We start from the raw sequence: 24,373 nt of genomic DNA on the forward strand, positions 1-24,373 counted from the left end.
AAACCAGGGGCGTGGCCTACTCACCAAAGATGTCAGTCACCCAGGAGGGGGGGCAGGGAGGGTGCCCGGGGGGTGACCCCCTGTCCCAGCGCCAGGCTCCGGAACGGCTCCCTACCGAGCCAGGCCGGACTCTGGGAAGTCTCCTCTCGGGGAGCAGCCTGTCTGCAGGACACACGGCTCCCCCGGCTCCACCTTCCTGGGTCTGACCCCGGAGCCTCCAGCCTCCTCTGCCCCTCCCTGCGCTTCCCACAGCCAGTCCGCCCAGGCGGGGTCCTGGGGGGCCAGAGGGTCCTGCCCCCCAACTCCGCAGTCAGACAGGACTCTCAGCCAGCCAGGAACACAGAAGGTTTATTAGACGACAGGAACATGGTCTAAAACAGAGCTTGCAGGTGCAGAGAACCGGACCTCTCAGCTGGGTCCATTTTGGGGGGCAGTGAGCCAGAGAACCCCATCTGCCCTTCACTCCATGTCCCAGCCAGCCCCCAACTGAAACTCCCTCCAGCCCCCCCTCCTCTGGGCTTTGTCCCTTTCCCGGGCCAGGAGGTCACCGGATTCCTTTGTTCTCCAGCCCTTCAGCTCTCACCTTGCAGGGGGGAAGGGCCCAGGCCATCAGTTGCCAGGAAACAGGGTGTCGGCCATTCTCTGTGTCCAGACTCCTGCACACACCTGCCCTCTAGGGATCTGCAATGATCATACACCCTTACCCCACCCCCTAGATACTTAAGAACTGCCTAGGGGAAACTGAGGCACCCCCACACTATTCAGAGGAAACATTAAGAACAGTCCCACTTCGTCACACCAACCCCTGCCCGTTCCCCGCCCCACAGGGCTGCCCCATGCCGCTGCTCCAGGCCCCAGCCCTGCTGTGAGCGGCCCATGCAAGGGGCTTTGCACACACCCAGGCTCTGCCCCCCACTGAGTTAATAATGCAATAAATGGAGAGAAAATAACCCACTGCCCACTCGCTCTGGAAGGTAAAACAGCAAAGGTTTATTGCTCCTGAGGATGTCACTTGGCTCGCAAGGACATCGAATGCCAGCACTGTCTCTGTAACTCATCAGCTGCTCATGCTGAGTCTGAGTGCCCACCCGAGCAGTGGTCCCTTTCCTGCCGCCCCGGTTAGGCCGGAGCCGCGAGCCATTGCTCCAATGCTATTTACACGCCAGGTTCCAGCCAGGTCCCGCTGGCAGAACGAAGCGCCCACTAGCCCTGGGCTCGCACACAGGGATGTTGCAGCCTCCCTCGGGCTGTCTGAAAACACGCAGACGAGCTGGAAGCTCTGAATAATGCTTGCACGCCCTCGGTAGCGGCTGTCCCTGGACACTCTCCTCTGTTCACTGGGGGCCTGACCCAGAGTGGGGCTGAGACCCACCCATAGCTCCTGGCGGATGCGGCGGACGCTGGGAGCCCGTCTGTCTGGCACAGTCACAGCCGCTGGCTGTGACCTCACACGCCATTGCCAAGGAAACATCTCATGCAGAGGAGTGTGACTTCACCTGGGGTTCTAGGAGAACAAAGATTTGAGGCTGAAGTCATCCCTGGAGTCACCGAGGGGCGGAACCGCATTCACACAAGCACCCCTGACAACGGAGGCCGAGGGGAAAGGAAGCTACAGGAACCATTTGCTGCACCAAGTGGAATCATCTCTGCCCAGGATCCGGTTCGTGGCTCGTACGAGGTGCCAGCTAGCCCTTTGGTATCAGCCTCGCAGCTGAGAAGGCTGCTGGTATCTCTTGTGTTGGCCCTGAGGAGACGCCAACGGGGAGACAATTGATGCCAAAGGTGGTGGTTTCAGTGAGAGTGCCACCCCTCTGGCCAGGAATTGGCTCCCCCAGATGTCTCCCATGGTCCGGTGAAGTCAGACGATGGCACGCCAAACCAGCAGGTGCTGGCTATCTACAGGGAAGAAAACAGCCTCGAGAGTCCTTGGGAACTGTGCTGTCATTACCAATGGGGAGGAACAAGGTTATCCCGGACTGCACCCAAGGGATCTGGGAGCCCAGCCAGTGCACACCTTGCCATGGTTGGTACTGACTGACTGATGTATGTTTGCCCTGGATTCCTGCCCAGCCAGACCCTGTGCCAGGCAATCGAAGTCCTGCTTGTGTCATGCCCATTGTGAGCCAGGAGCTATTTTTAGGGCCCGCCTGTAGTCTCAGATGCAGACTCTCTGCATGTTTCGAGGAATCAGTGGCAGCTGCCTGCTCACGCTCCGGGAGACTCGCATAGACACCACTTCGGGCATTTCAGGGGGCCAAATACTGCTCTTGGGGATCGCCACAGGGAGCCTCCCTTGCTACCCAGTACGCCGCACTGCCTGGCCTGTTTCTTGATCTTGACCACAAACACACCCCAGTCCGTTCGCCTTTCACTATGTGTGTTATTCCTCCCTTACACTGCATAACAGAACGCTTTGTCGGCTAACAGCAGATATATCCACGCAGCCGTCTATCCCCTCAACTACCAAGCCAATTGCTTTGTTAGCCCAGCAACTACCACCCAGGTGTCAGTAATCCCCCAAAGAAACGGATTAACTGGTTTAAATTAAGCCAGTACAGCCGACTGAACTCCCTTGGGTGATTTCCCCCTCTTCTGACCTCACCACATGCAGGTCGAGAGAGGACAAGATCCTTCCTTGTCCATGGCAGTCGGGAGAGGAGAGCCGTGGCCCTCAGTCTGAACCCAGCTCACAGGACTGGCTCACATTCCTTCCCCTTCCTTCTGCACGCCCCGGGGCCTGCTGTCCAAATGCCTTGTGGTTACTGCTGCCTCCAGGTAGCCTTCACCAGAGGGTTCCTCCTGGGGGATTTGCCAAGTGGTGGCCAGGCAGAGCGGAACCGAACCAGTTGGCAGATGCCTCTATTGGGTGGCTGGACCGGGACCTGCATGATCCTTAGGCAATGGCTCGACCCACTAAACAGGGGTCTCCCTGGTCTGGCTAAGATGACAGCAGCCGTGCTGAGACCATCCTGGGGGAAAGCTGCTCTTTGAGGTGTTACAAAGTCCTCTTCTGCTGGCAAAGCCCGTCCAGGGAACGCCTTTGCCCTAGGGAACACGCCTGCAGCTTTGTTTGTGCCACTGATTTCCGCTGTCTTCTTACCCCGCCCAGGCACCCCTCCCCCTGAACTGAGAGCAGCTGGGTGCTCAGCAGCAGAGTCTTGGGCTGGAATGCCGAGGAACAGAGCCAAGCGCTGCAGGGCAGGGCAGGGGGTGGGAAGGGACAGGCCTCACGAGGACACTGCTAAGTGACGTGCCCGCCTTTCCCCGTCAAAGCCAGCGCGGCAGCAGGAAGGCGGGCGTTTGGTTCCCCCAGGACCACGCTCTCCCTGGGCCGGCAGTCACACCCCGCTACAGATTCACGTGCATGAGTCAGACCCAGAGCTCAGAAGCGAAACAACACAGAGGAGCAAGAAGCCGCTAGACTAGAGAGCGTGGGGGAGGGAGCGCGAGCCGAACAGAGCACATCCCTCTTCTACGTCCCCACACAGTCCCCTCATCCCCCTCCCGTTCGCTGGGCCCTCAGCTTGCGGACCCGCAGCTGCCGGAGCCGCAGGATCAGGTCCTTGGGGATCTTGCCCCCCCTGGCCAGGATCTCGCGCAGCCGCTGCTTGGGCGTCTTGGTGAGCCGGAAGTCGCAGAGGGTGGGGTTGTCCTCGTAGGAGACGCGGCACGTCCTGGTGACGGGGTGGTAGCCTTCGGCCGCGGCGGTGACCTCATACTCGCCCGGGTTCAGCAGGCGCCAGTAGTCGCCGTCGAAAGCTGCAGGGGGTGACAATAAGGCCAGGGGGAGGGCTGAGGGTCAGCCGGGTCAGGGCTGGGTCTGCTAGGGCCTGTCTCTGCTGAGCCCTCGTCTGCAGAGGGGCCATCTCAGCGACTAGCAGCCCTGTGTAGACAAGGCCTTGGCCCTGCCCTCCCCAGGGCCAACGCCAGGCTGCTCCCCTGAGTGCTGTCCGGAGCTGGGGTGACTGGTCCCATGGCCCAGCTCCCACTGCTGGGGCTGGTCCATGATTGTCAGCATCCATCTCCCTTTCCCTGATTTCACCCCATTCCCGCTATTTATATCCACCCAGAGCCCACCCCGCCAGCTTCTTCCCACCCTGGGGCTCTAGGGCCGTCCGACACTGGCCATGGTCATCCCCCATTCCCCCTGGGCTGAGCTCCCCACACCGATTTAGTTCATCGGGACTGTGACACTGCACTCCATAGGTTTTATGGAAATATGTTTGTAAGTGTAAATATGATGTAACTGGAATATGCTGCATACAAAAAGTCTCTTCTGCCCAAATAAATTTGTTCGTCTCTAAGGGCCACAAGGACTCCTCGTTTTTGCTGATACAGACTAACATGGCTACCACACTGAAACCTATTACAAAGCTTATCATCTACTAAGTGTGGTCATCCTATTTGTAGGTATGCATCATTCTTGTATCTGAAGCTAGAAATATGAAGTATTACTCTGAAGTCCTATTGTAATTATGCGAAGTGTAGGCCATTAATGGTGGCTTAGGATCTTGATGGCTCCTATTAACTAGAACAATTGGTTGTAAATGGCTCTGTTTATTTGTAAGCCTTCCTGTATATGGCGGGGGGGGGGGGGTGCCAGCCAGTGAGCAATGAAGTCTCATGGGACATGTAAACAAGTCACATGATACTAGAATCCATCTTAAACCTGGTGGTTTTCCATTTAGAAGGAAAGCTGGGAACCCCGAGAAAGACAAAGGATTCCTGCCTTATGCCAAAGTATAAAAGGGGGGTGGAACAGAACAAAGGGGGCGACAGTCATGAGAAATCCCCTAGTTACCACGTGAGCTGGAACTAACAAGGGCTGTACCAGGGGAAAGGATTGGGCCCAGACTAGGAAGGAGTCTAGCCTGTGAAAGGTTTCAGAGTAGCAGCCGTGTTAGTCTGTATCCGCAAAAAGAAAAGGAGGACTTGTGGCACCTTAGAGACTAACAAATTTATTTGAGCTCATGCTCATGTTAGTTTCTAAGCTGCCACAAGTCCTCCTTTTTTTTTAGCCTGTGAAAGAAGCTGATTGGAACATCTCTGTGGGTGAGATTTACCTGTATTCAGTTTCTTAAATGTATTAGGCTTAGACTTGCGTGTTTTGATTTATTTTGCTTGGTAATTTACTTTGTTCTGTCGGTTATTACTTGAAACCACATAAATCCCACTTTTTATACTTAATAAAATCACTTTTGTTTACTAATGAACCCAGAGTAAGTGATTAATACCTGGGGGAGCAAACAGCTGTGTATATCTCTCTATCAGTGTTATAGAGGGTGGACAATTTATGAGTTTATCATGTATAAGCTTTATAAAATGGATTTATTTGGGGTTTGGATCCCACTGGGAACTGGGTGTCCGGGTCCTGGAGACAGGTGACCTGCTGAGCAGGTTTTGGTTAAAGTCTGCAGCTTTGGGGGCATGGACCAGAGCTGGGTCTGGGTTGCAGCAGGCTAGTGCGTCTGGCTCAACAAGGCAGGGTTCTGGAGTCCCAAGCTGGCAGGGAAAACTGGCTCAGAGGTTATTCCAGCACGTTAGGTGACAGTCCCAAGAGGGTCTCTGAGACCGAACCCATCACAGGGACATCCCTGGGTGGGTCATCAGTGGGACTGACCCCAGGACCTGCGTCTCTGAAGGCATGAGCCTCGACCCAGCTCCGCCAGCTCAAAGCCAGCAGCGCACTCGGAGCAGGAATCCCTGGCCCTACTGAAGTCAGGGGAGCTTTGCCACTGATCCCATGGAGTGAGGACTTCACCCACAGACCGCTGGCTGGTCCGGCCACTAGAAGGGCTAGAGTGCCACCTTGTACGAGCGCAGGTTATGCAGACGCCTGCTCCCGGGGCTGCTCCCCTAACGCAGGCTATGGACCCGCCTCCCCGGACCTGCTCCCCAAATGTCTCCCCACAGCTGTCCAGTAGAGCCTAGCACTGCCCGGCTCACTGGTCTCCCAGTGACATACAGCTGGGGTGGCACCACCCACCGCCCCACGTCCCTCTGCCCCCGCAGCCCAGAGGCCGTATTCTGCTCCGGCCGCAGCCCGAGGGGTGTCACTGGGACTAACAGGCCGGGTCGATCGTCTTGTGGTGCCTACAATACCTGTTCTGACGTCGTGGTTGATGCCGTCCACGGAAACGATGGCGTCCGCAATGCCCTGCTCGGTGTCCTTGTCCCGAACGACCCCTTTAATGCCCCGGCGGACCTGGACAAACACAGGACAGAGCACACCTCAGAGGGGGCTCCCGGGGCCAACAGAGCACACGGTCCACAAGGCACTGCCCCTCCCTGGGCCCCCTCGGTACAGCGGGGAGCGCGAGCCTGCCCCCCAGCCCGGGGTTTTGGGGCATCACCGTCTGCATGCCATCTGCTGGGCGGCTCCCTGCAGTTTGTCCTGTCCTGGGTTAAACATCCAGAGTGCTGGGGTTTGTGCCCCTGGGCTGGGGGGTAGAATCTCCTTCCTTAGAGGTTTTTAAGGTCAGGCTTGACAAAGCCCTGGCTGGGATGATTTAACTGGGAATTGGTCCTGCTTTGAGCAGGGGGTTGGACTAGATGACCTTCTGGGGTCCCTTCCAACCCTGATATTCTATGATTCTATGAATCCCTTCTTAGCTCTGTCCTCCCAGCAGCCCCTGCCGCGCAGTGCTTGGCATGGCCAGGTGCTCTGCCCACTGTCTCTTCATGCTCCCCTGAAGGCACTGCCAAGGCTGTTTGGCGTGGTCGGGAGGGGGCTTGCCCGTCCCAGCTGCTTTATGCCGTTCCTTGGTACTCTGATCACATCTGCCGGAGGAACCCAGAGCTGCTGGTGGCAGGGCCCAAGATGGTATTTTTGTAGCTCTGTCCAGAGTGCATTTCAGCTACAAACCGAACCACCATGCTTCTGGGGCTGTCCCGCCTCTGGAAGGGATGGACCCCCGTATATAGCCGTGTGAGGTCATTAATATCTGCTGTGCCCTGCGTCTGGGGACTCTGGGAGCTAACTGCTAATGTCTCTCACATCTTTATCTTCCATAATCTTCTGACTAGTCTTTAAAAAATTGTTATCAAGCCCTGGACACTGTGTGCTCTACTGTCTGGATTCAGAATTACTCTGTGTGTCATTGCCCCTACACTGCTATCAGCTAATGGTGATTCCCCTTTAGCTCAAGGGGTAGGGGGTTAAGTTTTGTCCTGAGTGACACCCAGTTCCATACTCTAACCACTGTGTCTCCCTCCCTCCCTCCCTCCCAGGTGGCTAAGTCCTGTGCTGTCTCTCTCCAGCCTTGGCGCCGTGATGGGTTCAGCCCCAGTACCAACACCAGCCAGAACCTGCCTTGGCAGGAGCAGCCGCTCCTGGGGCCTTGCCCAGCTTCCACAGGGCCACGTGACCTCTGCGGAGAAGCTCCAGGAGGCGCTGCCCTAGATACCCACGTCCAAGAGCCAGGAAAGGCTCCGGGTCTGCCCTGGCCCCGGAGCGCCGGCCTTAGGCCCGGATACGCACCTGCTCCATGAAGACCAGCAGGGACTCCTTGTTGTTCTCCCACTCCCTGGGCAGCTCGGACTCGTGCGGGAATTTGTCGCAGGACAGCTCTACGGTGACCTCAAAGCAGTTCGTGTGCAGGTAGCTGAAGTCGTTCATACCTGCACAGGGAGACAAGCACAGGGGGGCGATCTGGTGCCACGCCAGAGAAGGAAGCTGAGCTCCTTACGGCAGCCTGCACTTGGAATGGTAAACACAACAACAGCAGGCTGGGCCCTGCGCCCTGGTTTGTTATTGTAGGGTCACGGGGCAGCGACCGGCCCCGCGCCCTGGTTTGTTATTGTAGGGTCATGGGGCAGCGACGGGCCCCGCGTCCTGGTTTGTTATTGTAGGGTCACGGGGCAGCGACGGGCCCCGCGCACTGGTTTGTTATTGTAGGGTCACGGGTCAGCGACCGGCCCCGCGCGCTGGTTTGTTATTGTAGGGTCACGGGGCAGCGACCGGCCCCGTGCGCTGGTTTGTTATTGTAGGGTCACGGGGCAGCGACCGGCCCCGCGCCCTGGTTTGTTATTGTAGGGTCACGGGTCAGCGACCGGCCCCGCGCCCTGGTTTGTTATTGTAGGGTCACGGGGCAGCGACCGGCCCCGCGCCCTGGTTTGTTATTGTAGGGTCACGGGTCAGCGACCGGCCCCGCGCGCTGGTTTGTTATTGTAGGGTCACGGGGCAGCGACCGGCCCTGCTGCAGGGTCACTTCTGAGCGATGGACGCAGGGGCAGAAGCTTTCAGCTGGGTCTGTCCAGAGGGCCGTTGGGCAAGGCTTGTCTGCATCCTGAGCCAAGGAGCTCCGTTCCCTACACAGTGAGTCGCTCCCTAGTGCCCGCCGGTGCCCCGGGCAGCGCCCACGTTTAAGAACGGGCACAGCCGGGATCACTCCCAGCACGTGGGCCTCGGGACATGACGGGGCTCCAACACAGAGACCCCACGCCCTGTCCAGCGCAGGGCACATGGGCTGCCAGGACCTCTCTGCCCCAGGGGATCGAACAGCCCTTCCCCCTCGGGCTCTGGAGCAGGGCCACCTACTTCCCGGCACCGTGTGCCAGTTGGCGCCGTTGATGATGTTGCCCTCCCTGGCGAAGTCCTCGTAGTGGCAGGGGCGGCGATCGTCGTCCACCATGGCCAGGTTGGTGGAGGCATAGACGGTGGCGAGCCAGCGGAAGACGGCGTCGTCGGGCGTGGGCGTCAGCTCCTGGGCCTTCCAGTAGGTGCGGGTCATGTCGTAGGGGTAGGTCACCACCAGCTCGCCCCCGTGCAGGTTGGCGCTCAGCACGAAGGGGTACTTCTGCATCCAGTCGATGACGGCACGGGTCTCCGGGGCCACCTGGGCAGGGACAGGCCTCGGCCTCAGAGCACTGGGGGCAGCGTGGGGACAAGTGCCCCCGGGCGCTGAGGTCAGGGATGGAGCGTGAAGCATGCGGCCTGACTCGCAGGCCCTCGGCTAGGACTGGCTCCCGTTCCGCCCTGGCAGCATCTCGCACCCGCTTCGCCCTGGGGTGAAGGGCTGCAGGAGGGGAAGGGCAATGCAGGGTGGCCATGGGGTCTGCAGGCCCCTGGCATGAACCCCTGGCTCCCCCTCGGGGCCTGCATTATCCCACTCCCACTGCTTGCATGCGAGACCTGCTGGGCAGCAGGCCCAGAAGACCCTGGTTCACATCGGTCACCCCAGCCCCCACCCCCCACTCTTTGCCTTACACCAAGGAGAATCCCCAGATCTCCCAGCCCCATCCACCCCTGCACCCCACATCTCCCCTATGTCCCCCACACCCCAGAGCACCTCCTGCCTCCCGCACCCCAGAGCATCCCGTATGTCCCACAGCTCCCCTTGTCCCCGCACCACCCTATCTCCGCACCCCACAGCGCCCCCTGCACCCCACAGCACCCGTTTCCACACCCCACAGCACCCCCTGCACCCCACAGCACCCGTTTCCACACCCCACAGCGCCCCCATGTCCCTGTACCCCACAGCACCCCCTGCACCCCACAGCACCCCCATGTCGCCGTACCCCACAGCGCCCCCTGCACCCCACAGCGCCCCCATGTCCCCGTACCCCACAGCACCCCCTGCACCCCACAGCACCCCTGTTTCCACATCACCCTGTCCCCGCACCCCACAGCACTCACAGCGTCCCCTGCCCCCTATGTCCCCCGCACCACCCCCATCCCCACGCTGGTTCCCCCCCCCGTGCCCCCGTCCCGCACCGTGGGGCCGGCGGGGCTCACCGTGGCGTTGGCGAAGGTGTAGTACTCCGGGATGGGGAGATAGTGGTTGGGGAACTTGTGAGGAACCAGCTCATTGTCTTCGGCGTCCCACAGGGCCGTGTTGAGGTCGGCGAAGTTGTGGTTGAGGTCGATGCCTTCGTAGGTCCAGCGGCCCATGGCCCAGCCCGCCAGCTCCGAGCCCTGTGTGGAGGGAGGGACGGCAGGAGAGCAGGGCTCCCGCTCTCCAGAGCAAGTGGGGCTCAGAGCCCCCCACAGATCAGAGACCCCCAATAATGGCTGGGCCACCGTGACATCCTCTGGCCTGCCATGGCCCTCCCCCACACCCGTCTGCCTCCCTCCCTCCCTCCCGGACAGCCCAGCCCACACCGGCCAGAGGGGCCCTCGCACCCCCTTCGGCCTCCTCACTCCCCATCGTCCGCCCCCATCCCGTCTGGCTCCCCCCGTCCTCCCTGTGCGTCTGCATTGGGAGAGCGTGCGACGAGGCCAATGCCCCGGGACCCCCATCGCCCTCCCTGCCCGCGGCCGAGGCTCTCCACGGCCAGCCCCTAGCACCGTTCGTGTGGCCGACCCCCTAGAGCCCGCCAGGCCCACTCCCTGCTCCCCACCGGGCCCCTGCAGACACACGCAGCTCAGCTGCCTCGCTCCGGGAGACCTCCCGAGAGCCTGCCCGCGTTCCCGCCTGGGCCAGGCCTCTGCCCTACCAGCACCTGCCAGCAGCACTGAACACTGCCGCCCAGGCGCGCTGGGAGCGCCTCCTGCTGGCTTCCCCGGAGCGGAGGGTGCGGGCATTCAGCACCCTCCCGGCCCTGCATCAGCGGGGTGCAGAGAGGGACCCAGCCTCTCCGCCAGGCCGGGATTCCCAGGTCTCCCCTCTCAGAGCCAGCCCGTGCCCGGTGCCCGGTGCGACTGTCACGCCGTGCCGGTTCCCCTGAGCCCGTCAGTGGGGCCGCCCTGCGTCCGCCGAGGCCCCTGAGTGGCGGCGAGGCGACGCCCACGGGTCCCCCCGGGCCCGGGCCCGCAGCTACCCTCCCCTCGGCACGGGCCCCCGCGGGCCCTACCAGCTTGTAGGCGGTCTCGTAGCCGTCGGGGTTCATGGAGGGCAGCAGGTGGATGCGGGTCTCGCTCACCAGCCGGACGACGCGGGGGTTGCCCCGGGTGAACTCGCCGCACAGGTACTGCATCAGGTTGAGCAGGAGCTCGCGGCCCAGCACCTCGTTCCCGTGCATCCCCGCCACGTAGCGGAACTCCGGCTCCCCTGCCGGCGACACGCAGCCAGCTGCCCACGGAGCCCGCTGCCCGCCCGCCGGGCAACAGGCTGAGAGCGCGGCCAACCCCCACCCACTCCCCGGGGAAATCCCCCCGCGTGCCAGGCTCCCGGGGGAAGCGAAGCAGAGATTGGCCCCAGGAACAGCCCCGTGCTGGGCCAGCTGGGGACCAGGGCCCCCCAGAGCCTCAGGTGCAGACAGCGTCCGGGGGCAGACCCAGGGGGACGCCCTGGCTCTGGGGGGGTGGCATCCGGGGGCAGACCCAGGGGGACGCCCTGGCTCTGGGGGGGGGGGTGGCATCCGGGGGCAGACCCAGGGGGACGCCCTGGCTCTGGGGGGGGGGGTGGCATCCGGGGACAGACCCAGGGGGACGCCCTGGCTCTGGGGGGGGGTGGCATCCGGGGGCAGACCCAGGGGGATGCCCTGGCTCTGGGGGGAGGGGGGGTGGCGCCTGGGGTCAGACCCGGGGGGGCGCCCTGGCTCGGGTTGGAGTTCAGCCAGGCAGCCTCGTGGGGGCAGCAGAACAGGGGTGCAGATGGACGTCCCCCCGACCAAAATGGGACTCTGTGCGTGGCACGAGGGGCAGCAAACCGAGCTCCCACTCTCCGTCCGCCAGCGCCAGGGGTGCGTCCGGGAAGCCGGCGGCGTCTCCCCTCTCTGCCCCGTGCTGTGGGGACTCACCCAGCTCGTGCTGCCCGGGGTTGTCCGAGATCTCCATCACGTACATCTTCAGGCCCTGGTAGCTCTTGCCGATGCTGTAGACCCGGGTGATGTTGGGGCACTCCTCGTTCACCTTCTTCATCAGCTGCGAAGGGCAAGGGGCACGGCTAGCGTCTCCTGCCAGGGTCTGGCGGGAGGCAGCTGTCGGACGCGTGCCTGCCTTCCCTGCCGGCGGCGGGAACCGCGAGGGACGGGAGGCCGGGAGCGAAGGGAACGTACCTTTCTCATCTCCTTGTAGTTGTGATGCCTGAAGTCCAGCTTGTCGGTCGGCACCGGGTCGTTCTCCCAGGAGTAGATGTTGTTGGGGTCTGCAGGGAGAGATGGGCGTGAAATTCGGGGCCAGCGCCAGGCCTTGGCACCAAGCGCTCCCGGGTTCGCTCGCAGGCCGCCAGCCCCCATTCTCCCCAGCTGGGGCCAGGCGAGGCTGCCCTCAGCAGCTGGATGAACACAGCAGCCACCTTGGCCAAGGGCAGCCCACGGCCTCTTTCCGGCCTGAGAAGGCCCTTCGCTGAGGTCGGCTTGTGGCCCGTTTAGAACGAGGGGAGGCGGCCGCCGTTTGGGAAAGAGGGCAGTTCTCCCCGAGCGTCGCTAACGAAGATTCTGCAGCCACTGCTGACGGAGAAACTCCCCCTTACAGCGAATAACGGCAAAAAATGACCAGTCAGCCTAAGAAGTTGGGTACGAATCGATCTCTTGCTCCAGATCCACCTCTCAGCCACTCTGTGTGTAAACAGCCAATACCTGAGCTGATGTCAACAGGACAAAACTTGTCTGATGCCGCGGGCTGCGTTTCTTAAAGGGCCCATTTGCAGAATTAATTTTTGTTCATACCTGAATTCACGGATCCATGTGTAACACCTCAGGCCATGCGTCCCGGGCTCAGGGTCTGGGCTGCCCGGCATGGGGGATACACAGTCCTTCCCCTACATAACAGAGAGGCTATATCCCTGCTTTGAGTGCAAAGCTCGCCCTGAACTACAGGGCATGGCCAGCACCTCCAGGAGAACAAGGTGACCCAGAATTATACCAGTGAATACTTAAAAATACCCGAGCACGCTGGCAGGGACAGAAACGTTCATGCTTCAGGGCTTGGCCTGGCCGAGGTGGTCAGGTGGTGGGTGGGTGGTCAGGAGGGAACGTTGCCATCGGCAGGTTATCCCATCACTCAGGGACTCGCTCAAGCAGCTGGTACAGGCCACTACCAGAGCCTGGGTTAAAAGGACGGCGGGTCTCATCTGGCCCAGCAGTTCCTGTGTTGCTGTGCACGACCAGGCAGGGCTATTGCGTGAGGGGCATTTCTCGGACAGCCACGTCCCAGACCATTCGGGGCTTGTGCTCGCTGTCCCAGCCCCGCCCGGGGACCTGGGGCTGCTAGCATGACAGAGGGTTGCGGAGGAGACAGGCAGGAGGGACTGAGAGCGAAGGGCCCCGGCTCGATGCCACACAAGAGAATGAAGGGGAAGACGGCCAGGCCTGGCCAGACGGCCCCTCGGAGGGAGAGCGCAGGGACAAGCCCATGCCAGCAGCGCGTCCTACCTGGCAAGGGGCAGCCCAGGATCTCCGCCCTCAGGCAGATGGTGCCGTTCTCAAACCAGGTCTGGGGGTTGATCCGGATGTAGCGTGCCACCACCGGGGTGGGGAGTGCATTGAGCACGGGCGTCTCGGGGTCCTTGTTCCCCAGGAACACCTAGAGACAGACAGACGGACACGGCACCGGCCTCCAGCTGCTTGCGAGGCTCATTCTTATCCCTGCTATAAACACTCGTCCTTCTGGGGGAGGTGACAGGGGCTGGCCCGGGGCCTGCAGCCCTGCACGCCCCCAGCAGCAGGAGCAGGGCTCCCCCAATGCCGCCCCCTGCCCTTGGAGACACTGACCTCCCACCCGCATCCCACCGCTGAGCAGGGCAGCCTTGCAGCCGACTGCCACCATTGCCCAGGGTGCTTTTCAGGCCACACGCCCAGCCCGCCTCCCGGGGCGGGGGCTGGGATGGTGAGTCCTCCTTCAAACACAAGCCGAGATTCTCCCAGGCTCCCGGGACTCTGGGGCTTTTGGATTGCGAGGCAGCGAGAGCCGCCCCGTGTCTCCTGGCTCTGGAGAAGCAGTGGCTGGGTCCAGTGTCCGCATTGCCCAGTTGGCAGCTCAGTGGGCCCGGGATCAGAACCCAAAGGGTTACGTCCGACCCAGCCCCCGCCTGCTCCCCCTGGCTCCCATTCAACCCTTGATGAGAAACAGACCTGAGCTGCCTGCGTGAGGCTGGAACCTGGCACCAGGGAGGAAGGCTCCCAGACCCAGGCTTGTGCCACAGGGACGTGCCAAACCCCAGGGAAACCAACAGCTGCTCTGCCCCGTGACAACGGGACTCTAGGCGCCCGCTGGGGCCCGTGCCATCTCAGAGCTCCCCAGGGAGAGAGACGCAGAGTGCCGTGTGGGACTCCCTCCACAGAGACCCACTCACCGCCCGGCCACTAGCCCACCCCCACTGCCCACCCCAGCGGGCCCAGGCTCCCTGTCGGGAGGAGCCAGGCTGGACCCGCCTCTCCCCCAGTGCCGAGGGGGCTGGGAGCTGCCGGTTCCTCCCCTCCCCCCTCAGGCTGATCGCTTTCTGCCTGCTTATGAACTCATTTCTTTCCCAAAAGAGTAGGCAGGAGGGGCAGGGAGAGGTCAGAGCAGAGCTAATTCTATAGCGCGGACACACACATACACTGCACTGATTTATCTACACACACACAGAGCACACATTTATACACGCCGCACTGATTTACACATGCACACAGCATGGATTCACCCAGACACTGCACGAATTTATTTACACACACACTGCACTCATTCACACGCGCACACAGCATGGATTCACCCAGACACTCTGCACGAATTTATTTACACACACACTGCACTCATTCACACGCACACACAGCATGGATTCACCCAGACACTCTGCACGAATTTATTTACACACACACTGCACTCATTCACACGCACACACAGCATGGATTCACCCAGACACTGCACGAATTTATTTACACACACACTGCACTCATTCACACGCACACACAGCATGGATTCACCCAGACACTCTGCACGAATTTATTTACACACACACTGCACTCATTCACACGCACACACAGCATGGATTCACACACACACTCTGCACGAATTTATTTACACACACACTGCACTCATTCACACGCACACACAGCATGGATTCACCCAGACACTGCACGAATTTATTTACACACACACTGCACTCATTCACACGCACACACAGCATGGATTCACACACACACTCTGCACGAATTTATTTACACACACACTGCACTCATTCACACGCACACACAGCATGGATTCACCCAGACACTGCACGAATTTATTTACACACACACTGCACTCATTCACACGCACACACAGCATGGATTCACACACACACACAGAGCATGGATTCACACACGCACTGCACTGATTTCTTTACACATGTGGACACACACACTCCCCCTCCAGCCCGGGAGGGGTGGGATTTTGCCGGGTGGCTGGGGGCTGCCAGGGGAAGCTGAGCTGGCTGGGGCTCTGGCCATTCCCCCACGCATACAGAAGCTCTTTGGGCGGAGGATGGAGCCCAGCTGATGCTGGGGTGCGGGGGGGGGGGGAGCCCCCCCCACAGGATGCGCTACAAAGCCAGTCCAGCCCACACAGCTCTATTAACCCTCCGCGGACTGGCTGGCACCGGGAGAGGGCTGCGGGGAGCAGGGAGGGGTCTGGTCCCACTGGGGGGCTGTCGTGGCTCCTGCTGCTGGGGGAAAGGCCCCTGACGTGAGCGAGAGCCGCCCTCAGGCTGGGGGTCTGGGCTGGCACAGCCTGACCCCAGGCTCCAGGGCAGCAAAGGTGCCTTAAAGCGCCCAGTGCCCAGCCCCTGCCGTGGGGGGCTGCGCATCGCTCAGCGAAATCCGGAGGATCTGACCCCGCACCTCTGTCCCTAAGTCCTCGAGGCCCAGGCAGGCCCTGCCACCCACAACCACCGGCTGTAAAAGAGCCCATCCGCCTCGGTGCTGGCCCGTCGCCCTGGCCGCCTGACCCGTCCCCGCGATGCCCCAGGGCCGGGCCGCCCCATGCAGGGCTCAGCACCAGCGCTCCCACTCACCGCCTCCTCCGTCCCGTTCCGGCTTGGCTGCCAGGCGTGCGTGTCGTTACTGAACTGGACTTTGTAGGAGGTCACCCAGTCGTACCTACGTGGGGAGAGAGAAAATGAGCAGTAGGATCAGAGTCACCAGCACTGAGGGGTTTAGAGGGACCCTGGCCCCCTTCCCCGATAGCCCCACAAGAGCCGTCCCAGAGCCTAGATACCACGATAAGGGGCTCGCTGACCCAGCCAGCGGCTGGGGCCACGGATCCACCACCCTGCGCTCTGCTCTCTCCGCCCCCGCACTCGCTGCTTACGTCCAGATGGAGTTCAGCCCCTGCGTGATGACGCCGGTGAAGCGGGTCGGCCGCCGGGCATCGATCTCCAGCCACTGGTCCCGGTCCTCGTGGCCAGCACACCAGCCTCCGTCGTAGAAGTCACCGTCGTGAATCCCGGACTGTGGCAGGGAGGGGAGGGACAGAGAGAGCGGCGGTAGTACCCGAAGGTGTGTGCTGGGAGTACCCATGCCAGCGCCCCAGGGAGCTGGACGCCTTGCGGCAGGGACTGTCCCTCCCAAGTGTTTGGAGGGCGCCCGACAGATAGCGAGTGCTGCTGCGAACAGATAACCCTATCCCTCCCCTGCAAAAACGGGCCCCATTCGCTGGTTCTGAACAAAATGGAAAGGCGCCGTGGGCTGCCATGTCGTTATGTACATTTCGGGTACCTTATGGCAGCGCCCCCTACTGGGGGGGGCAATGCTCAGTAGGACCCTCTTTAACCAGCTGCTGCAGGAGGTGTCTCGCCCTCCAATGGAAGACGGCGTAGTGAAGAGGTTAGTGCGGGGGACGGATGGGGTGACCCTGTTGTGGGGGAGTTAGGTGAGGGGGCTGGGGCTGCAGCCTGTCAGCCAGGAGCCGTCCCCTTTGGAGGTGTCACGATGGCACCCCAGAGCCCCTGGAGGGAGACGAAGCCCAGCTGGTGGCCAGGTAACTGCCATGTGGGCTGGGAGAGGCCTCGCTCTGAATGAAAGGTCCCGCCCCCCCCCCAGCGCACGGCACAGCACACCTGTATATTGAGGCGTCCCCGGTGGGCACCCAGTCCGTAGCGCTTGATGCTGGAGGCTCGTAGCTGGAAGTCCGACACCCTCAGAGACTCCAGCCCCAGCGGGGGACATTCTGGTGGGAAGCCGAAGGGGTAAAGGAAAGACAAAGTCAGGCTAAAGAAAAGCCAGAGGGGCCAAAGGCATCCTTGGTGCAACTCCAAGGAGGAGAGGGAGTCCGGGCCAGGAGCTGCTCCCCACTGGAATCCCATCCCCTGAACAATGGCGAGATCCCACCTGGGGGCAGACCAGCAAGCTGAGCACCCTGGGGTGTCGGGGACAATCTCTCTCCTTCTCTCATTGGCTGGTGCTGAGTGGGATGTGATGTCCAGGGTGCCATGGTCTGGGTGACAGCCAGTACCAAATCTGGCTGGACCCTGCCGCCTCTGCGCTTCGCAGCACCTGGGCCCCAGTGAACGCTGCTCAGAGCCTTTAATCTCCAGAGTCCACACCCGGCACTGACTGAAAACTCCCCCAGACGTGGCTGCGGGGCAGAGCTCCGGACTCCTAGCTCCCTGTCCTTGTGCTGGCCCCTAGACCCGGGTGGTAAGGGTATCCCCTGCGGCCTATTCTCCAGTGCCGTCCTGGGTCTCGGGGTAAGTGCTAAGTGAGGGGGGTTACCCCGCAGCCTGAGAGAGGGAAGTATTTCCTCCTGTTTCCCTTTACTCGGTTTCCGCGTGTTTGATGAGCTCTTCCTCTGGGCCGATACAGAGCCCAGGGCCCAGCTTGCTGCTACGGGGCGCTGGACTGCTCGCTTGGAGACCTCACGTCTTGGCTGTCCCAGAGGCTGCAGGCCACCATCAGCAGCAGCCCAGGGGCTCACGCATCTACCCCCAGAGCCAGAGAAGAGCGGCTTCAGTACCGGAGCCGGCCGCGCAGGGACACACTGAAACGCCCGGATCACGGGCTGTTGCCAACGATTCAGGGCTAACACCAGCGTTCCAGCCAATTCCAGCCTGGCCGGTTACGTTCGGCTCTCCTGAGATTCCCCCAGCAGTTTAAACCGCATCCGGCATTCCTCCTTGCTGCCTGGCCTGCATTACTGCAGGGTTACTCTGCCTATTAAACAGCGGCTGTGCTCCCCCGCCCCAGAGGTGGCCGCAGCACTTCACGGCTGGGTGGAGTGCGGGCACCGCTGTTGGCAGCGCCCAGAACAGCGTGTTAGGCTAGGAACGGGGATTGTTTATCGTTACACCGTGCACAAAGTCCGAGGGGATCCCCTGCATACGGGGGCTGCACACAGCCGCCAGGCCAGCCTGTTTCAGTTCTCCCCCGGCGAGGGCCCAGAGCCAGCTCCGGTGGTGTCTAGCTTTGCACACATCCCCGCTCCCTCCGCCAGGCAGAGCACAGCGCACTCAGCCCCAGCCTGGAGCCCGAACACGCGGCTGGAGGCACAAGTGCTGCCGGAGATCAGGCCAGCGGATACCAGAGAACGCCAGGGGCTGCTGAAACCACAACCACAGCCTGTGAGCATGAGTCAAAGACGCATCATATCCCGCCTCAGCTGGCGCGATCCCAGGGGGTCTGTGTGGGGGATGGGGCCAGGCCAGTCGCAGCTGTTCCCCTGTGGAACCTCACGCTGCAGGCTGGGCTTGGCCCTGCGGGGAAGGCAGGTAACTGCTCTGCTCTGCGGCGCCCCCTCTGGTCAGGGGGCAGGGGGGCAAAAGGGGAAGTCCTGGGAACTCCCCTGGCACCCAGACTCACTGAGGGTGCCTTGGAGATGCTGGGAAGAGAGGGGATCCCGCAGGGTGACTTGGACACAAACCCCTCCGCCTCCCCACTAGTGCTGCAGCCCAAGCAGGGGAGCCAGCGGGCCCCGCGAGGGGAGAGCCACGCCGGGCCAGCCACAGGCTGCGAGTGGCTCTCACAAGGTCTTTGCCCAGCGGGGTCATACACCCTCCCTCCCCCGCAGCTGTGCAGGGCCAATGCCCCCCTGGGGCTGCCCTGCCTGGGCCCAGCACCCTGCCGCCCTGGGCACGTGTGGAGATGCAGGGGTGAGCCCAGGGAACTGAGCTTCTCCGACCCGCTGAGGGGCGGGCAGCCTCCCTCCAGCCTCTGCAGCCCGCCCCAGCCCCCGAGCCCCGCTTCTCCCGGGAATGCCCGAGCTGGAGTCCCAGCAGCCTGTGGCCAAACCTTCGGCTTCCTCTTCCTCCCAGCCACGGCCCCCTCTCTGCAGGGGCCGCGATCTCATCTTCTCTGCTCCCCGGCCACGCTCGCACACCTACAGAGCGAGCCCGCCCTGCAGTTCAGCTCCCCTGCCAGGGATGCAGGCTGGTTCCCCGCCTCATGCCCATGGACCCTCCCTTAGCTTCGAGAGCGGCAGGGCCCAGGGACGTGGCTCGGCTCTGCCTGGCCCCCCGAGTGCTTTCGTGGAGCTGAAACCCCCCTGGGGACCAGTCACACCGCTCCCAGTGCGACTCCTGCTGCTTGGAAGCCGCCCCCCGCGTCCTCCGGACCAGGGCTTTGGAGCCGCCAAGGCAGGGACAGCATCTGGCTGAGTCCATCGTTTTGGATACGAGCGAGGTCAGTAACGGCCACTAGGCCACATGGACGCCAGGAGCTCCTGCCCTCAGCACCCAGCCCGGGGCACCCACCAGCGCCCTGACGTCTCTGGGCAGCGCCTCTCCGTGGCTCTGCCCCCACTCACTCCATCCCCCCTCCCTCTGTCGCTCGCTCTCCCCCACCCTCACTCACTCGCTCATTTTCACTTGGCTGGGGCAGGGGTGTGGGAGGGGGTGAGAGCATCGGCTGGGGGTGTGGGCTCTGGGGTGGGGCCGGGGATGAGGGGTTTAGGGTGCAGGAGCGGGCTCTGGGCTGGGACCGAGCGGTACAGAGGCGGGAGGGGGATCAGGGCTGGGGCAGAGGGTTGGGGTTCAGGAGAGGGTTTGGGGTGCAGGCTCTGGGTGGTGCTTACCTCAAGCAGCTCCCCGAAGCAGCAGCATGTCCTCTGTCTGGCTCCTACACAGAGACATGGCCAGGAGGCTCCGCATGCTGTCCCGTTCGCGGGTGCCACCCCCACAGCTCTCATTGGCTGCGTTTCCTGGCCAATGGGAGCTGCAGAGCTAGCACTTGGGGTGGGAGCAGTGTGCGGAGCCCCCTGGCTGCCCCTACATCTAGGAGCCAGATAGGGGCCATGCCGCTGCTTCCGGGAGCCACACGGAGCCAGGGCAGTCAGGGAACCTGCCTTAGCCCCGCTGTGCCACCTACTGGACTTTTAATGGTCTGGTCAGCGGTGCTGATCGGAGCTGCCAGCATCTCTTTTCGACCGCGCATTCAAGTCGAAAACCTGGCAACCCCCAGTACCCCCTTCCTGCCAGGCAGAACAGCCCAGAGACCCCTTGTCTCCTCCAGTGTCCCACTCTCCTCCCAAACCTGCCCATCTCTCTGGCTGGTTCCCAGGGAAGCACAATCCCCACAGCCCAGGGACACTGGTTCCCCACCGCACCCTGCGGAGGAATGTCCTCCAGCCCCATGCTAGCGATCAGCTCCCGCGGTGATGCAGGAAACCACGCAGTTCTTGCTCTGTGCCACTCGCAGACGTGCCCGGCCCCAGACTAGCGCCCCAGAGTCGGCGTCTCCTGCTGGGATGCTGCCAAAGGCTCCTGGCCAGGCTTTGCTCCCTACACTAGACGTTCCCTGGAAATCTCCCCAGGCTAGCCCCTCAGGGGCTGTAGAGAGCGGGCGCCCTGCCTCACGAGGCCGTCCCAGTGAGCAGCGGGCTCCTGCCAACGCTCCACCCAGCTGCACTGCAGCTGGGCAGGAAACACTCCTCGGTGCTGCCTGAAACCTCAAAAGCCTGAGGAAAAACAACAAAGCGCCAGCTTCCCAAGAATAACCCGCGGGAGCCCGGGCTGGCCCTGGGAAGGCTGGCTCCTTCTGTGGAAAGGTCCCGAGGCTCTGCCTCGGGGGCACCCGGGGGTAGCTGTATGTGCATGAGGGAGCTTATGGGGGAGTGGACACGTGAGCACATGCCAGTGTGTGAGTGGGGGATACGGGGGGGGCACGTGCATGAGGATGTTTGTCAGTGCACGGGCAGGGGGGTGGGTACGTTTCCATGTGTATGTGAGCCCGTGGCAATCCCCGTGGGGATGCCCAGGGCTGCTGACAAGGTTTGCTGGGGTGTGGGGGGGATTAAGAATCCAGCCCCACTCCCCCACAATGGAAAGTCACCTCGCCCCACAGGGAGAAGGAAGGAGCTGACACCAATCACAGTGTCATCTGCCTCCCAAGCCGGACGTTAGGGTACAAAACCACTAGGCCATCCGGGCAGCTCCCAAGACAGCCGGCCGTGTGTATGCAGCCTCCCGACAGACTTCCCAGGACAAGGGACACTCCCGGGAAAACCTGAGCAGGGGACAACGCCACTTCCAAGCCCCCGCTGGCCCTGCCCATCTCTGCAAGGCAGGTAAGCGTCGGGCTCCGGGGCAGGGCGCTGGCAATGTACCGGGGGGCAGGGGGCAGCATATAGTCAATGGAATTTGGTATCAGCCCCAACCCCACCAGGGTTCCCTTGGACAGGCGGGCTATGGTGGGGCGGGGGCAGGCAGAGCCGCAGGACCCCGGGGTCTCTGCTGCGTAGAACTGACGTGCCGCATAGGACGCAGGCCCTCGACTGTGTGTGCGTGTGGCCACGCGGGAGCCGGAGAAGAGACCGGTGCTGGCCAAGTGGAACCGTGTGGAGTGGCCGGAATTGCTTTCTGCAGCCTGGGAGCGCGGCATGGGGCTCAGAGGGGGTACCCAAGCTGCGGGTCAGTGACCAGAGACGGGGGAAGTACGTACGTGGCTGCTGCTCGGTGGCTGCTCCCTGGGCCGAAGCCTTGGGTTTCTTCTTCAAGACTTTTTTCTTTACTACTTTAACCCGCACAGATTTTTCCGCGGTGCCCCTGGCTGGAGAAAGACAAATCAGACACACGGTCACCCCGCTCCTCCTCGGGGAGGGGGCGCCCGGAACGGGCAGCGCAGCAGCGAGCTCCAGACCGAGCAGCCGGGCCGGGGGACACGGGGGCTGCGATTCAGGGCACTGCCGGCCGCCAGGCCTGCCGTGGAGGAGGGTGGCCGTGAGGATTGTGCTGCTCCCTCTAACCCGAGAGATCTAGGCTCCGCCGTGAACAACTGGGGACCAGTGTTTCCTGCTGCCCCAGAGCTCAGCCCCAGCACCACCCCAGAGAGCAAGGGGCCCAGCCGTGCGGGAGCGGCCCCGAGGTCGCTCCCTGCGGGTCCCGTCCACTGGGACTCCGACAGTGCCCCAAGCAGTTCCTCTGCCGTCTCGGTGCTGCACGTCCTGGCTGCTGGGAGCCCACAGCCGCAGCCGGGCCAGAACGCAGTTCCTCCGGCTCCAGCAGCTGCAGCCAGAGGAGCCCACGAGGGGCCACCCGTGCCGGGCCTGGGACACTGACTGGAGCCGCTCGGCCCCGTCTCATGAAGGCGGCTGGTGCCCGGGCGCCCTAGTGAGTTTGTCAGTAAGTTTGTGACAGAGCAGGGAGGCAGCCAGGGCTGTTGGATCATTGGGGTTCCCCTGGTCCCAGACTTCAAAGCCAGCTTGCGAGTTCCCCCCGCCTGGCACGGAGGAGCCTGGCAGTGGAGGGGAGGGCTGGGGCTAGCGTGTGTGGATGGGTCCTAGACTGCTCCATTCCCCGACTCCTCTCCCTGGGCCCCCGGCTCAGAGAGCCCATGGTCGCTCCTCCACCCCCTGAGCCAAACCCAGCTCCCGCTGGAGTCGAGGGGCCTGGCTTTGCTGCGGGTGGTGGGATCTGGGAGCAACCAGGCTCGGGGGCGTCCTGTCCACCACCCAGGGCCAAGATCTGCCGGTCACGGCCTCCCGCTTCGACTGCTCAGCAGAAAGCTGCTGGCGAAGCGTGGAACAGGCCAGCTGGCACCCAGCGAGCAGTTTGGGGGAGAGCCAAGGGGAGAGCAGCCCGGCGCACCAGTCCCCTCGGCAGGCAAAGCGAAGGGAAGAAATACCGTGAGGGGATCTGGGAGACTCAGGGGAAGGATCCCCCCCCCCCCCCCCGCAGTTCCCAGCAGCAGAGCGAGCCCCCAGCCCCGAGACAGCTCGGAGCAGCCTGTTTGCAACTCAGCAACTTCGCACAGCTTGTGTGTTACTGCAAAGATGTGCGAGGGAAGCATCCGGTGCGCCAAGCTGGCCACCCCGGGGGGATGCTGTGCAGTGAGAGATCTCCCGCCCTCAGTGCCACACAACCAGCACACAACACACCGCCCGCACCGCCCACCACCCCCGACGGAGCGCACGGGCAAGCACAGAGCGCACAGGCAAGCCCAAGCTCTGCAATCAGGAATGCCTCGCCCCCCCAGGACAGGACGCCCCCCGCCCGGGAAAAGAAAACACGCTGCCAGCCAGGCCCGAGCAGAGCCCCCAGGACGCCCCATGCCCCAACACGGCCACCGAGAGCCCCACGGGGAAGCCACGCCAAGCGGAGCGCACCTCTGCCAAGGACCCGCAAAGCACCCCCGAGCAGAGAAGGGGCGCCGCACAGCGCACGGACCCCGCACGGCCACGGGAGACCCAGCCACGCACAGCGGAAGGCTGGAGCGCAGAAGAGGAAACACCAGAAAGGGCCCGACCCACCCCTGATCCCCCTCCCCCAGGCGCCCAGCCCCCGCCGCCAGGGGCTGCAGCCCCTACCTTCACCACCCGCTGCCTTCTCCTCTGCCAGCCGCAGCCTCTTGCCCTCGCCCTTGGAGACGGGCTCCTCCAGCTGCCCCGGGGTGCTCGGCGCTGCGGGGGCCGCCGTCACCTCCCGCTCGCCGCCCGGGCGGAGGGTGGCGCGGCCAGGGGCCCCGAGCGCGCCGGGCAGGCGGGCTGCGGGGGCGAGGGCCAGGAGGAGCAGCAGGGGCAGCGCCAACATGGCGAGGGGCGCAGGGGCCAGGCGGGGCGCAGCGGACGGGGGCGCGGGGCGCGCTGCTCCGGCTCCGCGCGCTCTGCCCGCCCCGCAGCTGGTCCCTCCCCCGGCCCCCCGGGCGGGCGCCACACAGCTACCGCATTGCGCGGAGTAGCGGGGCCCGCCAAAAGCGCCTGGCTCCCGGCTGGAGAGGGGCGCGGGCGGCGGCTGACCCCCTGGACGGCACAGGCCAGAGACCGGCCCCACAGTCATTCCTAGGCCACTGGCATCGGGCGCCGGCTCTGGCCAGGAGTCTACGGTCCTTTGCTGCCCCCCCAGAAAAGGTGCCAGGGGACCTGCCTTCTAGTCCTGCCACCTGGCCCTGCCAGCCCCCGCCCCCCGCCATGGCTTTGGGCCAGTCATTTCACAGCTCTGAGCCTCAGTTTCCTCGTCTGTAAAATGGGGCTTCCCCCTCCGCGAAGATCCCCCTTGCCACAGCGACTCATTAACGCGTTTCTCCTCCTCAGAGCCTGGCAGCAGGGCAGGGCTGTTATCCGCACTGGACAGACAGGAACAGAGGCCAGACAGACTTTGGATCAATG

The 24,373-nt window shown here is 62.9% G+C and overlaps 1 protein-coding gene across 2 annotated transcripts; it reads right to left on the reverse strand.

The window, feature by feature from the left end:
- Nucleotides 1-970: 970 nt before the first annotated feature.
- CPXM1 (carboxypeptidase X, M14 family member 1) lies at nucleotides 971-23,874 on the reverse strand. Of its 2 annotated transcripts, none has more exons than XM_073343102.1 (14): nucleotides 23,576-23,874; nucleotides 21,712-21,819; nucleotides 16,899-17,008; nucleotides 16,151-16,290; nucleotides 15,855-15,939; nucleotides 13,258-13,408; nucleotides 11,941-12,029; nucleotides 11,683-11,806; nucleotides 10,864-10,991; nucleotides 9,737-9,916; nucleotides 8,540-8,837; nucleotides 7,481-7,620; nucleotides 6,103-6,205; nucleotides 971-3,759 (listed from the first exon to the last, which is right to left on the reverse strand). In XM_073343102.1, exons 1-14 carry the CDS (start codon nucleotides 23,796-23,798, stop codon nucleotides 3,494-3,496), a joined length of 2,145 nt encoding a protein of 714 aa, XP_073199203.1. In that variant the 5' UTR covers nucleotides 23,799-23,874; the 3' UTR covers nucleotides 971-3,493. The 2 variants fall into 2 exon arrangements, with proteins under 2 accessions (XP_073199203.1, XP_073199202.1); XM_073343101.1 differs by having other exon boundaries at nucleotides 10,795-10,991.
- Nucleotides 23,875-24,373: the final 499 nt, after the last annotated feature.

The sequence above is a fragment of the Lepidochelys kempii genome, chromosome 4 (assembly GCF_965140265.1).
Source record: "Lepidochelys kempii isolate rLepKem1 chromosome 4, rLepKem1.hap2, whole genome shotgun sequence".
Taxonomy (NCBI): Eukaryota; Metazoa; Chordata; order Testudines; family Cheloniidae; genus Lepidochelys; species Lepidochelys kempii.